General features: G+C 42.9%; 1 protein-coding gene across 2 annotated transcripts in view; it reads right to left on the bottom strand.

Moving 5' to 3' along the window:
• The window catches only part of SNX6 (sorting nexin 6), a 69,525-nt gene that overhangs the window by 18,852 nt on the left and 31,874 nt on the right, over positions 1-18,799 (bottom strand). For both annotated transcript variants that reach the window (XM_054716530.1, XM_054716529.1), the window contains 2 exons: positions 7,583-7,678; positions 5,259-5,364 (listed from right to left, as the gene is read on the bottom strand). In XM_054716530.1, the coding sequence (XP_054572505.1) occupies positions 5,259-5,364; positions 7,583-7,678 (202 nt within the window). The remainder of the gene's footprint in view (positions 1-5,258; positions 5,365-7,582; positions 7,679-18,799) is intronic.

The following is an 18,799-nucleotide window of genomic DNA, read 5'->3' on the forward strand; positions in this document are numbered from 1 at the left end:
GGGAAGCTAGATAAATGGTGCCACCATTATTCTTGGGTACTAGAAGCAAAGTACCAAACTTTAGCCCAACACTCTTCCCAGGGCTGTTCCACAGGACAGTGCACTTGCTGAGAAAAGATTATATATAACAGATGCTTCTATCGGGTTCAGAGAAAGGATGGTAGAATGCTATGGTTAAGAGGCTGGACCTAGAACCAAACTGCCTAGGACCCAACCCCATCTTCCAAACTCACCAGCTACATGACCTTGGACATATACGTATATCACTTAACCCATCTATGCCTCAGTTTCCTCATCTGGAAATGGGGATAATAATGGTACCCGCCTCGTATTATTATTTGGAGAATTAAATACATTAGTAAATGTTACTATATACCTGGCACATAGTAAGTCTAGTACTAATTAATGAAATCCAAGACATTGCCTAATGTATGAAAATTTCCACTTACACTAGCAGTATTTTTACAAGGCTTTATTTAATGTGTTTATTCCCTAATGAAACAGTAATCCTTACATTATACTTTATTATATCATTTAAAATTACATTAGCCCTAGCTGGTTTGACTTAGTGGATAAGAGTGTTGGCCTATGGATTGAACGGTCCCAGGTTTGATTCCGGTCAAGGGCACGTACCTTGGTTGCAGGCTCAATATCCAGCCCTGGTCGGGGTACATACGGAAGGCAACCAATCAATGTATCCCTCTCACATCGATGTTTCTCTATCTCTGTCTCTCGCCCTCTCTTCAACTCTCTCAAAAAATCAATGGAAAAATATCCTCAGGTGAGGATTAACAAAAATTAAAAACAAAACACTAAAAATCCAAAAAACATTAAACCCATAAGACTAAAATTTAACTTTTATAAAGAAACTTTGACCTGACCAGTGTAGCTCAGTGGCTGAGCATTGACCTATGAACCAGGAGTCTGGTTCGATTCCCGATCAACATGCCCCGATTGTGGGCTCAATCCCAGTATGGGGTGTGCAGGAGGCAGCCAATCAATGATTCTCTCTCATCGTTGATGTTTCTCTCTCTCCCCCTCTCTGAAATCAATAAAAATACATTTTAAAAAACCCCACTCAGAAAACTAGTAATTTGAGAATTTTCTCAACCTAAAAAAAGTCATCTAGGAAACCTACACCTAACTTCACAATTAATGTAGTTTAAGACCAAATACTTTCCCAAGAAGATAAGGACCAAGGTAAAGATGCCTGCCCTCAATACTTCCATTAGCACTGTAGTGGAAGGCAGACTTTAGTACAATGGTGCAAAGAAAGGAAGGAAATGGCATCTAAACTGGAAAGGAAGTATAATTATTTTTATTAGCAGATGACCATCTATGTAGAAAATACTAAGGAATCTACAAAATAGTTACTGGAACTAGTGAATTTATTTATTTAGTAAGGTTGCAAGATATAAGATCAATATTGAAAATACACTGTATTTTCACACATTAGCAAAAAACAACCAAAAACTGAAAGGTAAAAAACACATAATTTACAAAAGCATCCAGAAATAATCAAGTATCAATCTAACTAAAGATGTATAAGATCTGTACAATGAAAACTATAAAACATTGTTGGAAGAATTTAGAGACCTAACTAAATGGAAAGTATAGAAGATAAATTTAAAATGTCAATCCTCCCCAAATTGATCTACAGATTCTATACAATTCCAATTATAATCTTAGCTGGCATTTTTTGTAGAAAGTGACAAGCTGATTTTAAAATCTGTATGAAAATATAAACTACCTAGAGGGGCCAAAACAACTTTAAAAATATTTTTATTGATTACAGAGAGGAAGGGAGAGGGAGAGATAGATAGAAACATCAACAATGAGAGAGAATCATTGGTTGGCTGCCTCCTGCACTCCCCGCTACTGGGAACTGAGCCTGCAACTGGGTCATCTGTCCTTGACTAGAATTGAAACTGGGACCTTTCAGTCTGCAGGCCGACACTCTATCCACTGAGTCAAACTAGCCAGGGCCAAAACAACTTTTATAAAGAAGAATAAAATTTGAGGACTTATACAAGAAAAGATGTTTAAAACCACTGGTTATTAGAAAAATGCAAATTAAAAGCACATCAAGATACCACTATACTTATTAGCACGGCTAAAATTAAAAAGACTGATTATCCTTCTTTAAAATAATTTTTTTAAATTGATTTCAGAGAGGAAGGGAGAGGGAGAGATAGAAACATCAATGATGAGAGAGAATCATTGACTGGCTGCCTCCTGCCTGCCCCTTACTGGGGTCCAAACCTGCAACCTGGGCATGTGCCCTTGACCAGAATCGAACCTGGGACCCTTTCAGTCTGCAGGCTGATGCCCTATCCATTGAGCCAAACCAGCTAGGGCCTGATTATCCTTCTTCTTCTTCTTTTTTTAAATATATTTTTTATTGATTTTTTACAGAGAGGAAGAGAGAGGGATAGAGAGTTAGAAACATCGATGAGAGAGAAACATCGATCAGCTGCCTCTTGCACACCCCCTACTGGGGATGTGCCCGCAACCAAGGTACATGCCCTTGACTGGAATCGAACCTGGGACCCTTGAGTTCGCAGGCCAACGCTCAATCCACTGAGCCAAACCGGTTTCGGCCTGATTATCCTTCTTAACAAGGATGAAGAATAACTCTCACGCACAGCTGATAGGAATGTAAAATTGTATAATCATTTTGGGAAAAAGTTTGGCATTTTAAAAAAAAGTTATACTTCACCACATGACCCAGCCATTCCATTTCTAGATATTACCCAAGAGAAATGAAAGCATAGGTCTATACAAATACTTACTAAAAATGGCTCATGTAAGCTTTATTCACAATAGCCAAAAGCTAGTAACAACTCAAATGTTCACCAACAGCTATATAAACAATCATAATATATCCATAAGAATATAATGAACAACATAAACTGATGAACAAAAACAGATCCAGAGACAGGGAAGCATCGATCAGCCCGTCAAACCTCAGAAGGAAGGTAGGGGAGGGTGGGGTTAAGGGGGAGAGATCAACCAAAGGACTTGTATGCATGCATATAAGCCTAACCAATGGACACAGACAACAGGGGGTTAAGGACATGAGTGGGGTGGGGGTGGGGGGGGAATGGGGGAATAAGGACACATATGTAACATCTTAATCAATAAAGAAATTAAAAAAAAAAAATCCATAAAATGGAATACCACTCAGCAATAAAAAGTAATGAACTATTGATATGCACAACATGGATGAATTTCAAAATAATTTTGTTGAATTTCAAAGCTAGACAATAAAGTGTCCATACTGTATTATTCCACTTGAAATGCAAACTGATCTATAGAGACAGAAAGCAAAACAGTGGCTGCTTGGATACATGAGTGGGACAGAGGGATTACGAAGGGTCACAAAGAAACTTTTGGTGGTGATGGATATGTTCATTTAATTTTACTCTAGTGATGATTTCAAACATATATCAAAATTTATCAAATTGCATACTTTCAACATTGCATCTTATTGATATCAATTATATATTAATAAAGCTGCTAAAAACCATTAGCCTATCTTGCATTTTGAATGGATCGTTTACACACACAATTTTATAACATTATACATTTAGAAAGTATCGGTTCAATAAATGATGTAAATCTTGACATACTTGAAAGTTGACACATTTCAGTATACAATATCAAAAATATTCACTAAAAAAAAAATAAAAAATTGACTAATATCATTAATCTCAGACAAGTCCTTATTTTTTCAAAATCTTACCAATTATTTTTATTGGCATTTAAAATATAATTGATATAGCGAAATAGATGTAAAATAGAACACACCATGGAAGCAAATGAAGAACAAAGCAATTTTTAAACAGTTTATAAAAATCAAGAATGGAATTTCAGACAAGTCTTTAATTATTGTTATGTAAACTCATGGTATGAGAACAAGTTTTCCGAACTTCTAATTACTGCTGAAGAGCTTGACTTTTATCATTGTCCACAAATACTGTCAGTTGTTTTCCTTAAAGTGACAGACTCTGAATTTTTAAGAAAATGTCTAACACTAAAGTCTGAATAATCATAGTCTGTCGGCCATTCTTTTAAGTAAAAATGGTGTTTTATGAAAAAAGTAGCTAGGTCAGTTGCAACTCGATTACTAAAATGCTTTACTAGAGAGAACCATCATACTTCAGTATACGAAGTGCTTTATGCATACCTCCCATTTTACTACATAAGGGATGAAAAAAAAAAAAGTGTACTCAAGGACATTCTTAAATGAACTTTGAGGGAAAGAATACAGTGATTATTATTAGTACAGTCTGATGCCACTGCCTTGATTTGTGCTAAGGTACCAGCAATTTTATTCATCACTAGAGGCCTGGTGCATGAAAATTTGTGCACTCGGGGTGGGGTGGGGCGCTGCCTCAGCCAGGCCTGTGCCCTCTGGCAGTCCAGGAGCCTTCAGGGGATGTCTGACTGATGGCTTAGGCCCACAGTCTGACCTCCCTCTGTGGCAGGCGACCAGGCGGGCTGATCAGGGGACAGCGCCGGCTAGCCCTGCCCCCTCCCAATTGCCTCTCTGCCGCTGCTGGTCGCCACCGCCCCGCCTCCCCCCGATTGCTGTCCCCTCCCTCTGCCCGCTGGCATGCGCCTTGGCTGGCCTGGCGCTGCCTGCTTGCCGGCCCCGCCCCCCGCCAACCAGTCATTCTGCTGTTTGGTCAATTTGCATATTACACTTTTTAAAAAAAAATATTTTATTGACTTTTTACAGAGAGGAAAGGAGAGGGACAGAGAGCTAGAAACATCAATGAGAGAGAAACATCGATCAGCTGCCTCTTGCACACCCCCTACCGGGGATGTGCCCGCAACCAATGTACATGCCCTTGACTGGAATCGAACCTGGGACCTTTCAGTCCACAGACCGACGCTCTAGCCACTGAGCCAAACCGGTTTCGGCTGCATATTACACTTTTATTATACAGGATGGCTTTTGCATTATGAATATAAATGTTGACCTAGCTGGTTTGGCTCAGTGGATAGAGTGTCAGTCTGTGGACCAAAGGGTCCCAGGTTCGATTCTGGTCAAGTGCATTAAAAAAACAAAACAAAAAAAATCAACATGATGAAAAAGGCAAAAGGCATCATAGTATTATTATGAAAATGGTTTGACATCACAGACTTACTAAAAAGGGCCTCAGAACCAAGGCTTCATAGACCACAATTTAAGAAACGCTGCTCTATATCAAGACTTTTACAAACTGTAAATAACATAAGTAAAACCTTACTTTTGTGGGATCTTGTCATCCTATCAGATTTAGCAGATGCATCTTTAACTCGGTTATGATATTCTAAAAGGAATGTTCGTTCATGCTCAAAGAAATCATCTACATCCTATAGGATCAAAAGAAAATATGAACTTTTTTCAACTGTTTGCTTTAGTGTAATATAAAAGCCATTTTGTTGTTATTATAATCACAAAAGATCATTAGTAAAACAGCATCCTATCCTTAATAATCAGATGTTATATTGACTTCACCAACAAGTTCAGACTTTAATAAACATGAATTTCTATCTATCAAGTAAGAGATCTTCTATGGTTTTGCAGCTGAAGGCTTAGAGCTCCCCATATGGTTCTCTGAAATGTGTTCCTACTCATTTACACCCCAACAAATATATTATTGTCAGTGGGAGTGACCAATTGTTTTTGAGAAAATAAAAGAAAAAATTCTGATGGACAAGTCTATTTCTCTTGGTCTATTATGTATACTATGGGCCATTTCAGAAGGCTGGGAGCAATTATTATATCAACCACTGTCTTCAATTTTTTTTTTTTTGGAGCAAAGTTAGATAAACATCAAAATAAAAATCATTAACAGTACTTTCCTCCCTTCTAAAATGTCCATTGTTTATTGAAAAAGCACCAGTTGAAACAATGTAATTCAAGATCCACATCAACAGAAAACTAGAAGCCAAAGTTAATACTGACAAAATGATATTTAAATCTGTAATTCATGTATACCAGTTCTCCTAACTGTAAAAATGGGGATAACATTAACTTGCAGGATTGTAGTTAAGATGAAATAAGAAAATGTGGGTTATCAAACATCACATTGAAAATGTTAAAAAATTTTAGTTACTACTTTATCAAAATCCTAATCAATATAGTGGTTTACACTAAGTGCTAAGAAAAATGTTCAATATTAGTGCATAAGCAGCATCAAAATGGAAGCAGGCTGAGTCCTTATTAGAAAGTAGTCATAGCACATGCATAGTCAACATATCAATTGACCTATCTCTGAAAAATCAAAGTATAAATCAAATAAATAGTACTTTACACCTAAGTTTTATTGTAGATATATCTATAAAACAGGTAACGATGACAAAGCAGCATTATTTATAGCTTAGTAATTGCTTGATAGTGTAATATAAGCATTTTACTCTTATATTTTAATGGTAAGAGTCTTCAGACAAATTAAGTCTTGTATCATTTTAGGACACCATTAAGAAAAATTTAGGTGTTATGTAGGCAAATAAACTTTGTAAGTATTTTTACACATATTATCTCATTCAGTCTTTCTACCCATCCTGTGAGCCAGGTGGTATTATTAACTGCATTTTGAAAATGGGAAACAGATTCAGAGAAAGAGACTTTTCTCAAGATCATATAGCTACTATGAGATAAGACCAAAACATAAACTTAACTCTTCTAATTCTCAATCTGAATCCAGGTCTGCTCCTAACATTTGTAAGGCCAAGGGCTAGTGTACAAATCGAAGGAGTCCTTTTTTATTTTTAAAGATAAACCTTTTCTTTAAATAATTAATTAGAGAGGAAGGGCAAGGGATAGAGAGATAGAAACATCGATGAAAGAGGAACATCATCAATCGGCGGCCTCCTGCACACATTCCTACTGGGGATTGAGCTCACAACTCAGGCATGTGCCCTGACCAGGAATCGAACCAGTTACCTCTTGGTTCCTGGGCTGATGCTCAACTGCTGAGCCACATTTATGTCCCATCCTGCAGCTCTGCAGGGTATCCAGAGGGATTTCTTGTGCATGTGGCTGGACAGTCCATCCTGTATACTGATTTTCTCCCCTGTGCCTTCCCTCTACTCAGCTGTCCTATAGTCACTCCTTGACCACCCATAGAGTACACACACAGTAGCACTGTCTTCCCCCTGGAGGATGGACTCAGGGAAAAAGCCCATGCAGGACCTGGAGGTAGGCTTGGAATGTGGCCAAAGATATCTAGAGTCATAGATAACTGGAGCACTGTCTGGTCTGGAGGAAGGGGCGTGGGCTTCAGGTAGGCAAAATCCCTTGGACCTGCAAATCTTTGACTCTTGGAGAAGGAAGTTCTAAAGAGTGTACCCAAGGTAGGGGGTCCAATTTCCTAGGGCTAAGGATTCTACTGCCCAAATTTCTCTTTTACTCGAATATAATCTTCTACACATCTAAATTTTCAGTCTAGCTTCCTTTTAAAAGGAATAAATTCTTGCCCTAGCTGAATAGAGCGTCTATTCTTTCTGAAATCAATAAAAAAATATTTTTTTTAAAAAAGGAGTAAATTCTCAAACAAATACTCCTATTAATCAAATAAAATCTTACCTTTACTCCTGAAACAATTACTCCATCTGCTGATTTAACCATGTTTTTAAAGAAATCTTCAAGTTTCTCTTTTTTATTTTTTCCTCGCACACTCAACTGAAAGAAAGGTAAGTAGAAGTTAGCATTTTACAAAATTACAAATGGAAAATAACGCCTCTTTTACACTTTGATGTCAACAAGGCAATTTCAAAAGGATCCCAGTTTTTAAACTTAATAAAGTAGCAATTTATCATGTATATTAATGATTTTCAAACTTTCTTAAAGAAGAGTTTGGCTTCACCCCAAAGATTCAGATTCAGCTGATCTACAAAAAAGGCCTACATATCTCAGTGTATATTTAATAATTCTGTTGCAAGTAGACATCTCATTATATTCTGTCTAGCACTACTATATAATGTAAAGACAACTAAAATGCTAACTCAGGAGTTCCTTTAAACATAAAATTTATTGGTGAACAATATACCACCATACGCTCCTGCAAAAGGTCTGAAAATTCTGCACATTCTTCACTCTAAATTCATCCAAACATCATCTACTGTCCTGTTTTTGGTGTCAGCAACTTCTAGTTCAAGGGACACAAAAGATGATGACTTTGAGTGGCATGAATAGTTATCTAAGGCAAAACTGAGAAGCAGCTAATAACTCTGACCTTACCACTTGCTACATCAGGGTGTCCAATAACGGAGCATCCTATCTAACTTCCTTATCTATTGGCATGGCTTCAATGCTCACCTTTACGTAAATAACTCACAAATCTCTATCACTACCCCTCAGCTTTTTCTGATTCATAGAGCCAACTGCCTATATCGTATCCATTTTAAAAAATATATTTTTATTGATTTCAGAGAGAAAGGGAGAGGGAGAGAGAGGTAGAAACTTCAATGATGAGAGAGAATCATTGATCGGCTGCCTCCTGCACTCCCCCTACTGGGATCGAGCTCACAACCCGGGCATGTGCCCTTGACTGGAATCAAACCCGGACCCTTCAGTCCACAGGCCGAAGTTCTATCTACTGAGCCAAACCAGCTAGGACCATATATATATCATATCCTTACATGGAGATTATGCTAATCTCACATCACACGAGCCTAAGACAGTACTCATTATACACTCTCCACAATCTAACCTCCCAATTTTTCCTCTTCCTGGTCCCTATTTATGGCTCTCCATCCAACCAGTCTCTCACACTCCTATATACTCCCTAAAACCCCATACCTCTCATTAAAATTCTTTTTAAAAAAAAATATTTTACTGATTTTTTACAGAGAGGAAGGGAGAGGGATAGAGAGTTAGAAACAACACTGAGAGAGAAGCATCGATCAGCTGCTTCCTGCACATCCCCTACTGGGGATGTGCCCGCAACCAAGGTACATGCCCTTGACCGGAATCGAATCTGGGACCCTTCAGTTTGCAGGCCAATGCTCTAGCCACTGAACCAAACCAGTTAGGGCGCTCATTAAAATCCTACCTAATAATAGACAAATATGCAAATTTACCATACCTCTGACACACCCACAAGCCACGCCCACCATCCAATCAGAGCGAGCATGCAAATTAACCCAAACCAAGATTGCTACAGCCACAGAGAGCAAGGTTTCCTAGGTAACAGAGGAAGCCAAGCTTTCCGCCTTCCCTTGCCAGGCCTAAGCCTCCACTCAAGCTACAAAGTTTCAATTATAGAAGGTAAACAAATTCAAACAAATGGCAGCAGAATGGAGCTTGAGAGAGCAGGCCAGGGTTGCCGGCGGCAACAGGGGAAGCAAAGCTTTCCGCATACCCTGGCCGGGCCCACCCGCTTAAGGCTACCAAGTTTCAATTATAACCCCAACACAAATGGCTGCCAGCCTCGGAGAGAGCCCCAGGCTTGGCTCCACTCCAGGCTACAAAGTTTCAATTGTAGAAGGAAAATAAATTCCAGATACCAGGGCCTCCGCTTGGGTTGCCAGGGGGCGTGGCCGGCCTGCAAACCACCACAGACCCCTTGCTCGGGCCGTTCCACGCCCCAAGGGAACCCCACCCTGATCCAGGACAACCTTCAGGGCAAACCAGCTGGCCCCCAGGCCTGCACCAGGCCTCTATCCTATCTAATAAAAGAGTAATATGCAGATTGATCATCACTGCAATACACAATATAGCTGTCCCCATGTGGTCAAAGATTCTGCCCCCATGTGGACACAGGATGGCCACCACAAGATGGCCAGCAGGAGAGGGCAGTTGGGAGGCACCCGGCCTGCAAGGGAGGGCAGTTGAGAGGGACCAGGCCTGCAAGGGAGGGCAGTTGGAGGTGATCAACCCTGCAGGAGAGGGCAGTTAGGGGTGACCAGGCCGGCAGAGGAGGGAAGTTGAGGGCAAACAGGCTGGCAGCAGAGTGGTTAGGGGGTGATCAGGCTGGCAGGCAGAAGTGGTTAGGGGCAATCAGGAAGGCAGGCAGGCAAGCAGTTGGGAGCCAGCAGTCCTGGATTGTGAGAGGGATGTCTGATTGCCCATTTAGGCCCGATCCCGGTGGGGTTCGGGCCTAAACGGGCAGTTGGACATCCCTTGAGGGGTCCCATATTGGAGAGGGTACAGGCTGGGCTGAGGGACAACCCCCCTCCGTGCACGAATTTCGTGCACTGGGCCTCTAGTTCTTGAAATAATCTACAATTTCTTTCTCTCACAGCTCAAATTCTATCAGCAAATGCCTGATATCTGTTCTTTATATTAACTCTGTCCTAGTAAATGTCCTCAATATCTCTTGCCTAGACTACTAGTTAACATCCTTCATCTCAATCCAATCCATTCTGCTGCTTTGGGATAACTTTCCAAAATCAAATATTGAGTGTCTTTTCTTTACTCAATAACTTTATAGTTTCACAATGTTTGGAGAATAAAGGCTAATCTCCTTAGTATGTTATTAAAGATTTTCAACAATCTGATTCAATTTACCTTTCCACCCACCAACTTATCTCCACTGAAACTTATGTTCCAAATAATTCTCAAAAGAATCTCTGAACTTTTAAGTTCCTCTGTACCTGAAATGGTACCTCCCCTCCCATCAAAACTGCTATTCAGACTTAAACATCCAAATTAAAAGGCATCTCTTTTCATGTAACCCTTCCTAGTTAAAATTCACTGCTCTATCTTTAGGCCCCACAACACACACTGATTTTTTTAAACTGAATTTTTTGGATATTGGTTAGTTCATTAATTTACTCATTTAACAATCCACTAACAAATCTATAGTAAGAGGTGGTCTCTGTCCTTAAAATAATTTATTGTGTAACAGAGGATACAAGGAGTAAACATATGATTAAGCATATAGTGTAAGGAGTATAATATTAGAGGTATTCATAACGCACTAGGAGAGCATCCAAGGAACTTAAAACTGACTCAGGTAATGAGAAAGAAAAGAACAACTGAAGGTTGAATGACTAGTCAGAGGCAGCTTCAATAACCCAGATGAGGTTATTGAAAGAAGTGGACACATTGCTAATATAGTAAAGGAGTAAAACAGATGGGATTTGGTGACTTCTAATAGGAAGAGAGAGTAGGAGTCATTATGGATAATTTGCAGGCTTTTAAAATTTTTATTGATTTTTAGAGAGAAGGGAAGGGAGGGGGGAGGGGGAAGGGGGAGAGGGGGAAAGGGAGGGAGAGAGAGAGAGAGAGAGAGAGAGAGAGAGAGAGAGAGAGACAGACATGAATTGGCTGCCTCCTGCACTCCCTACTAGAGATTGAGGCATGTGCTCTGACTGGGAATCAAACCAGCAACATTTCAGTGCACAGGATGCTGCCAAACCAACTGAGCCACATCAGCCAGGGTGTAAGTTTCAGGTTTTAAGGAACTGGGAGGTCAAGGTACCTTCTTTGAAATAGAGAATATAAGAGAAGGCATAAGTTTAAGGAAAAATTCAACTAAGGATAAAATGCCAAGAGAACATCTAAATGGAGCTTTTCGGAAGGCTGTTTAATAAATACAGCTGGGACTCAGGAGTGACACAGATTTATAAGTTAACAGCATAGTAGAGAATCTGAAACCATAGGAGTAGATTAGATCACTCAGGAATAATTTATGGAATCAGAAGTCTAGAGGAACTTATAAACTACTTGAGAACTCAACGAGGAAACTTGGAAGCATCAGATTTAAATGAATGGGTATATGGAGAAAAAAGATTGTGAAGGATACTGGGAAGTAGCCACAGAGTTAAGAGGAAACTTAAAAAAAAAAAAAGAAAAAAAAAAAGAGAGGAAACTTAGAAGAGATTCCAAAGATCCAGAAGTACATGGGATCCAGCATAGCTAGAAAGGTATCTTAGTCAAAATAGAAAAGCACAATGTAATACACCACATTAATAGAATTAAAGGACAAAAACCACATGAGCATCTCAATAGATTTTTTTTTTTCATGATAAAAACACTCACAAACTAGGAAAAGAAGGGAGTTTCTTCAACTTGCTAAAGGACATTTATGAAAAAGCCACAGCTAACATTATTTAATGGTGAATGCTTTCCTCCAAAGATAGAGACAAAACGAGGGTATCTACTCTTGCCATTTCTATTTAACATTGTACTGTAGGGTTTATCCAGAGTAGTTAGGCAAGCAAAAGAAATAAAAGGCATCCAGATTGGAGAGGAAGATGTAAAAAAAAGGAAAGTTAATAAATGAGTGTGGCTGCCAGGGTGGGTGAGGATTATGGGAGATATAGGAAGGTCAGGGACTTGATTTCAGATTCGCTTCCATTCCCAATGAACAAGGTGAAAATCTGATCAGAGGAACTGCTTTGAACTGAAATAAGCTTTCATGAAAAATGGGAAAGAACTGTCTAAAGTCATAACCTTATAAGTAATGGAGCAGGCACTCTAGACTAGGTGAGAAAGAAGTAAAAACAAAAGGGCTGCTAACGAAGTCAAAATGTAGGAGAGGGCAAAGAACAACAATATTGCCCTGGCCGGTGTGGCTCGTTGGTCAGAGTGTCAGCCTGTGAACTTGAAGGGTTGAGGGTTCGATTCCTGGTGAAGGGAATGAACCTGGGTTGTAGGTTCAATTCCCAGCCCTGGTTGGGGCGCATGGGGGAAGCAACCAATCGATGTGACTTCTCTCACATCAATGTCTCCTCTCCCTCCCCCACTTTCTCCCTCCTTTCTACTCTTCAAAAACAAAACAAAACAAAACAAAAAAAAACCAATGGAAAAATATCCTCGGGTGAGAATTAACAAAGAACAACTATAATGGGAATAGGGAAAAAAAGAGCTACAGGACAGAAGGCTATGTTTGGAATCCACAATACTAGTACTAGCATTTAAGAACTCAGAAGGCAAGGTCCTGGGTGTGATCACTGATGAGTTAGCAAGAATTTAATGGAGGCTGGGTGTTAAATAGGTTAAATACTTAATCTACTGTTAAGTAGACTCAAACTATATCTACTAGAAACAGAAGGTAAAGTCACATAAGTAAAGCAATACCAAATGCAATCATTCCTCACAGCAATTACTATTTCTCATACAACTATATGATGAAAGCTTTTCTAGGCCTCACAGATGCTCTGTGACCATTTTTTAGACTTTAAGGTACCCTAGCTCTACTTCAACAGCTTATCAGACCCATGACCCTCTGAAACATCCTATCTAATAAAAGAGTAATATGCAAATTGACAGTCACTCCAACACACAAGATGGCTGCCCCCCCCTGTGGACACAAGATGGCCAGCAGGGGAGGGCAGTTGTGGGCGATCAGGCCAGTAGGGGAGGGCAGTTGGGAGGGACCAGGCCTGCAAGGGAGGGCTGTTGGGGGTGATCAAGTCTGCAGGGGAGGGCAGTTAGGGGTGACCAGGCCAGCAGAGGAGGGAAGTTGGGGGCAACTGGGCCTGCAGGGAAGGACAGTTGTGGGAGGACCCAGGCCTGCAGGGGAGAGCAGTTGTGGGGGGACCAGGCCTGCAGGGGAGGGCCGTTAGGGGTGACCAGGCCTGCAGGGGAGGGCAGTTAGGGACTATCAGGCTGGCAGGTGAGCAGTTAAGCATCAATCTGGCTGGCAGGGGAGTGGTTAGGGGGTGATCAGGCTGGCAGACAGAAGCAGTTAGGGGCAATCAGGAAGGCATGCAGGTGAGCAGTTGGGAGCCAGCAGTCCTGGATTGTGAGAAGGATGTCCGACTGCCCGTTTAGGCCTGATCCCGGTGGCCTAAACGGGCAGTTGGACATCCCTTGAGGGGACCCAGATTGGAGAGGGTGCAGGCTGGGCTGAGGGACCTCCCCCTCCGTGCACGAATTTCATGCACTGGGCCTCTAGTAGATAATAAACAGCACATACTGATTTCTTTTCCAGCACCACTGAATTGAATAAAGATCTGAGAAACAGCATTAGAAACAAGATTGAGCCCAGCTGGTGTGACTCAGTGGTTGAGCATTCACCTATGAACCAGAAGGTCACAGTTCCATTCCCGGTCAGGGCACATGCCCAGGTTGCGGGCTCGATCCCCAGTAAGGGGGCATGCAAGAGGCAGCCGATCAATGATTCCCTCTCATCATTGATGTTTCTATCTCTTTATCCCTCTCATTTTGTGAAATCAATGGAAAAAAAAGAAAAAAAGCTCCCCCCCCCCCCCCCCCCCCCCCCGTCAACAAGATTGAAGAAAACCTTTTCTTTTGGAGCCTATAATCTATAACCTATTAATATATTTGCTGTTAGTTACTTAAAGAATATTTGCAAAACACTTAAACTCCATCTTTTATCTCCAAAACATGATTACTAATATTAAAAGGGTTATTATAATACATTACCATCATCTTTATTAAGCATACTAGAGGCCCGGTGCATGAAATTCATGCATGGGTAGGGTCCTAAGGGCTGGCCAGCGATCAGGGCCAATCGAGGCATTCTGGTCACTGGCCGGGGCCTCTCTTCCCTGGCTGCTGGCCGGGGCCCTCCTTCATTCTGCACCACCCCCTGGTGGTCAGTGCATGTCATAGCGAGTGATCGGTCTCCCTGTCGAACTCCTGTGGGGACAACTTGCATATTAGGCATACACACACACACACACACACACACACACACACACACACACACACTAGATTGTAAGAAAAAAAAAACCCACCCAGAATAGGTAAACACTGTACTGACTTCCTTCCATAAACACTTCAAAATTACAACTAAATTACAGAACAAACATCATTGAGAATTGTCTGAAGTCTAGCTGAAGAAAATTCCTATAACCAAGGATATACAGAAGAAGCCATGTGGAGACTGGTAGGAGGGATGGGGATGTGAAATGCGCTGGTCCCAGAACCACATGCGACAGAAAATCGGGAGGGACATTTTGGCTGTGGAGGTCCCCCCCACGAGTGAGTAGTCCCAGACCGACACCAGGTTCCCCATACCAGGTTTCCAGTGGCAGGAAGGCTTCTGGCTGAGAAAACCAGAGGAGCTTATGCTGAGTGAGATGGAGGGCTGCTGGAGTCCAGGTATTCCTCTTTTATTTTTTTTCTTTATTTATTTTTAGCAGGTATTGCTCTTAAAGGGCCCATGCATGGAATTACTCCTTCGCTTTGAGCTCCAGCACTGGAGCAGCAGCTCAAAAGGCACTGGGGACTGAATGAAACAGGGAGGAACTGAACAGTCTGGCTTTGGGGTGAGAGCTGGAGGGACAGCTTTCTCCAAGACAGAAGCGCTGGCAGAAGCCATTGCTCCTTTGCTGAGCCCTCTTTCTGTAGACAAAGGCTGCCGCCATACTATCTAATAAAAGGGCAATATGCAAGTTAACCGTGACTCCCTTACAAAGATGACGGCACCCATAGCCACAAGATGGCAGTGCCCAGTCCTCTCAGCCCCGCCGGAGTCCCTCAGTCCCAGGGGGGCAGCTGCTGAGAGCGGGCAGCGTGAGCAGCCTGGCGGAATGCTTGCTTCGTCGCTGTGGCAACAAGGTAAGCGTTCTGCACCCGGCCGCAGAGGGCCTCTGGCCAGGTCGGGGTGCGGAACGCTTGTGTAAGAAAAGAAGGAACCGGCGAGCTGAGCAGAGTCAAGTGGCCCCTGACTCCCGGGCAAGGTCAAATCCAGGCGGCCAGAGGGTGGAGGGGGTGGAGGATAGTGTGACAGGAGGGGCTGGTGGTGGAGGCACAGTGGTGAAAGCCGGCCGAGAAAGAGGAAGGAAGCCCTTTACTAGAGTTCCTGAGAACAGGGAGGAAAGTCATTTGCATTTCCCAGCCGTGGATGGGCCTCTGGGCTGTGGAGAGCCTCTGGGCAGCGGGCGCGGAGTGGCCAGGCCCTGCAGAGAGCTACTGGTGCACAGATTTGGGCACAGGGCTACTAGTATTTGGATATTCATCAACCGGGCTAACACTGTTCATAGGGCCCTGGTGACTCCCTGAGAGCCCGCCCCATCCAACTTGTGGGCCCACTCAAGCTACTTTGGGTAGTGGCTTTTCCATACAAACAGCCTGTCTTGGCTCATGCAGCAGACTTTCAAAAAATCTCTCAAAGGTTCATGAACCACAAACAAGCAGCATTTGGCCTCAGTGTGCCCTATACCTCTTATTAAGTAGCCCCAAGCCCAGCACGAGCAGTGGCCAAACTTGGTTCATAAGTTAGCCTCTCCCAGGCACTTCCAAACCCAGGACAAGTGGCAACCATCGGAGATCACTTTGTAGCTTATACAAGGTGGCCCTGGGCAAGGCAGAGGTAGCAGCTGACCTTGGACTCAAGTGCCCCAGAACTAACACACCTGTTGGTCATCTTCCAACCAAACCAGAGCACCCAATCCAACTACCTCCACAAATGACACAGCCAAAGGGCAGACTCAGCAGGCACTGAAGCCCTACTAAAGTGAATTCTGCTATGCAGTGTCAGCCCCCGCACCAACAGCTCCTCCATTATAGTCATCGCCATCCTTACAACCATTCAGCCAGAGGGTCAACCCTCCAAACAGCAAATAAGGCTTAACTACCAGAGGAGGGCACACATCATCCACACAAGGGACATACCTGGACACCTGGCTCAGGTGACCAGGGAGACTGCACCACTGGGCTGCCAGGACACCTACCACACAAGGCCTCTCTACCAAGACCAGGAGATATAAAAGGGGAGACAAAGAAACATGCCCCAAATGAGAGAACAGAAGAAATCTCCAGAAAGAGAACTAAATGAAATAAAGGCAAGCAATGGACTTGATACAGAGTTCTAAACAATGGTTATCTATATATATAAACCCCAAATATGCAAATAGACTGAACGGCAGAACAACCAAACAACTGGCTGCTATGACATGCACTGACCACCAGGGGGCGTGCACGGAACACGGTGGGCATTGGCAGCAGAGCGCGGAACACGGTGGGCATCGGCTGCGGTGGGATGGTGGAGCAGGTAAGCGGGTGCTGGTTGCTGTCATCGGGGTGAGCCTCTGGTGGTTACTGAAAATTCTTTGCTCCCACTCACCGCAGTCCCACCGGGCGCTCACACCCGCTGCCAGCACAGGCCCTGATCGCTTGGTGCCGTCAGCAGGTGCTGTCCCTGATTGTCCCTCAGGGCTTCTCCACCTCTCCCTGCTCCCGAGGGGCGATCGGGGCCAGCAGCCGCCTCTCGCACCCACTGCTGCCGCCGGCCCAGCTTGTACCCATTGCCAGCGCCTGGCGCCGGTCCCGATCACTTGGTGCCATCAGTGGGTATGAGCAGCGGCTGCTGGCCCCGATTGCCCCTGAGGGCTTCTTTACCAACCCCTGCTCCTGAGGGGTGACTGGGGCAGCAGCCGTTCCTCGCACCACTGGCTGACGGCATCGGCCCTGTTTGCACCCGTTGCTTGTGCCAGCCCCAATTGCTCCACGCTGTCAGGGGGTGCGAGTGGGGCTGGCGCCGTCAGCACATGGGAGCAGCGGAAGCAGGGCTGCTGGCAGACAGGGGACCGGGGGCCGTGGGGAGAGGGGCCGGGCACAAACATTCGGATTCAAAGGAACTCTTCACTGCACCACGGAAAGGTCAGATTTCGCCTGAAATAAGGTGTGGTTTCTAATCCCCGCGGTGGGAGAGGGAAGCGCGCGAGCCGCAGGACCAGCAGGAACCGGGAGGTCTGTGCCTAGAAAAATCGGCGGCAGTTGGAACTGCCGTGATCCGTGAATGTGGAAGGGGGTCCTCTGAGCTGCTAACAGAAGTGACCTCTTAAAAGCAACTCATTTTAATCCGACGAGGAGGGTCAGACTAAGAATTTTCAAAGGAGTGCAGGCTCCTTAGTCTGGCGCACAGACCCACTGTCCGTAAGCCCAATACATAGGAAAACCCAGGTGGAAAAACCCTGAAAGACTGCAGGGGGAAGTTGTTTTTTCGGAACCTGGGGAGCAGAGCTGGGTGTGACCATCGAAGAGGCAGCTCTGAGGTGCACACCTCCACAAACTGGTAGTGAGTGCCAGAGAGGGGGGGAAAAAAAAAAAAAGCTAGAGAGGCCCGGAAGTCAATTCAGAAACACTGCCACTCAGGGGCTGAAATGCTAATTGTCTCTGGTGTAATAAAAAATAAATACGAGAAATTAAGACACGGCCGGCTTAAAAAGCAGGACTGGCTTACAACACTGAGGAGCAGTGGAACGAAGCTGAACTGAAATTACCGTCCAGACTGGGAAACAGGCATACCAAACAGAATAATAGAGGAAGTGAATGACAGCCGCTACTGCACATTTTAGTCTTCCTATTTTTTAATTTTAAATTCTTTTTTCAATTTTTAAAAAATTTTTTTATTCTAATTTTTTTATTTTCATTTTTTGCATCTTTTACTTAAGAAACTAAATTTTTTCTTTTCCCTCACTTGATTTTCACCTTTTTAATTATTACATTTTTATTTTCAATCATCATTATTATTACTATTATTTACTTTTTTTTTTAAATGTCATTTGATTTTCTCTTTCTTTTATTTTGGGATTAGTGTCCTACATTCTATTTGCATCTTTCCCTTACAATCGTTTTACCCTCTCTCAACGCTAACATTATGCCATCACTCTCCTCCTAACCTTTCCCCTTTTGGTCTCCCGTTTATCTTAACCCTTTCTGGCTTTAGATTTTCCCTACTTTTTCAGTTTACCCTCTGCTAAAATTTCACCCTACTTATATATCTAATTCCCAACCCCCTGCTCCAAATCCATACATACCTCTCTCTACGCTACCTTAAAAAATTTATTTTTCTCTCTGGCCTTTTGTTGTTGTTTGCTTGAATGTTGATTAGATTGAATTTTTATGCTTTTTTATGAAATTGTTTTGATTATTCTTTTT

Source organism: Eptesicus fuscus, chromosome 5 (genome assembly GCF_027574615.1).
Source record: "Eptesicus fuscus isolate TK198812 chromosome 5, DD_ASM_mEF_20220401, whole genome shotgun sequence".
Lineage (NCBI taxonomy): Eukaryota > Metazoa > Chordata > Mammalia > Chiroptera > Vespertilionidae > Eptesicus > Eptesicus fuscus.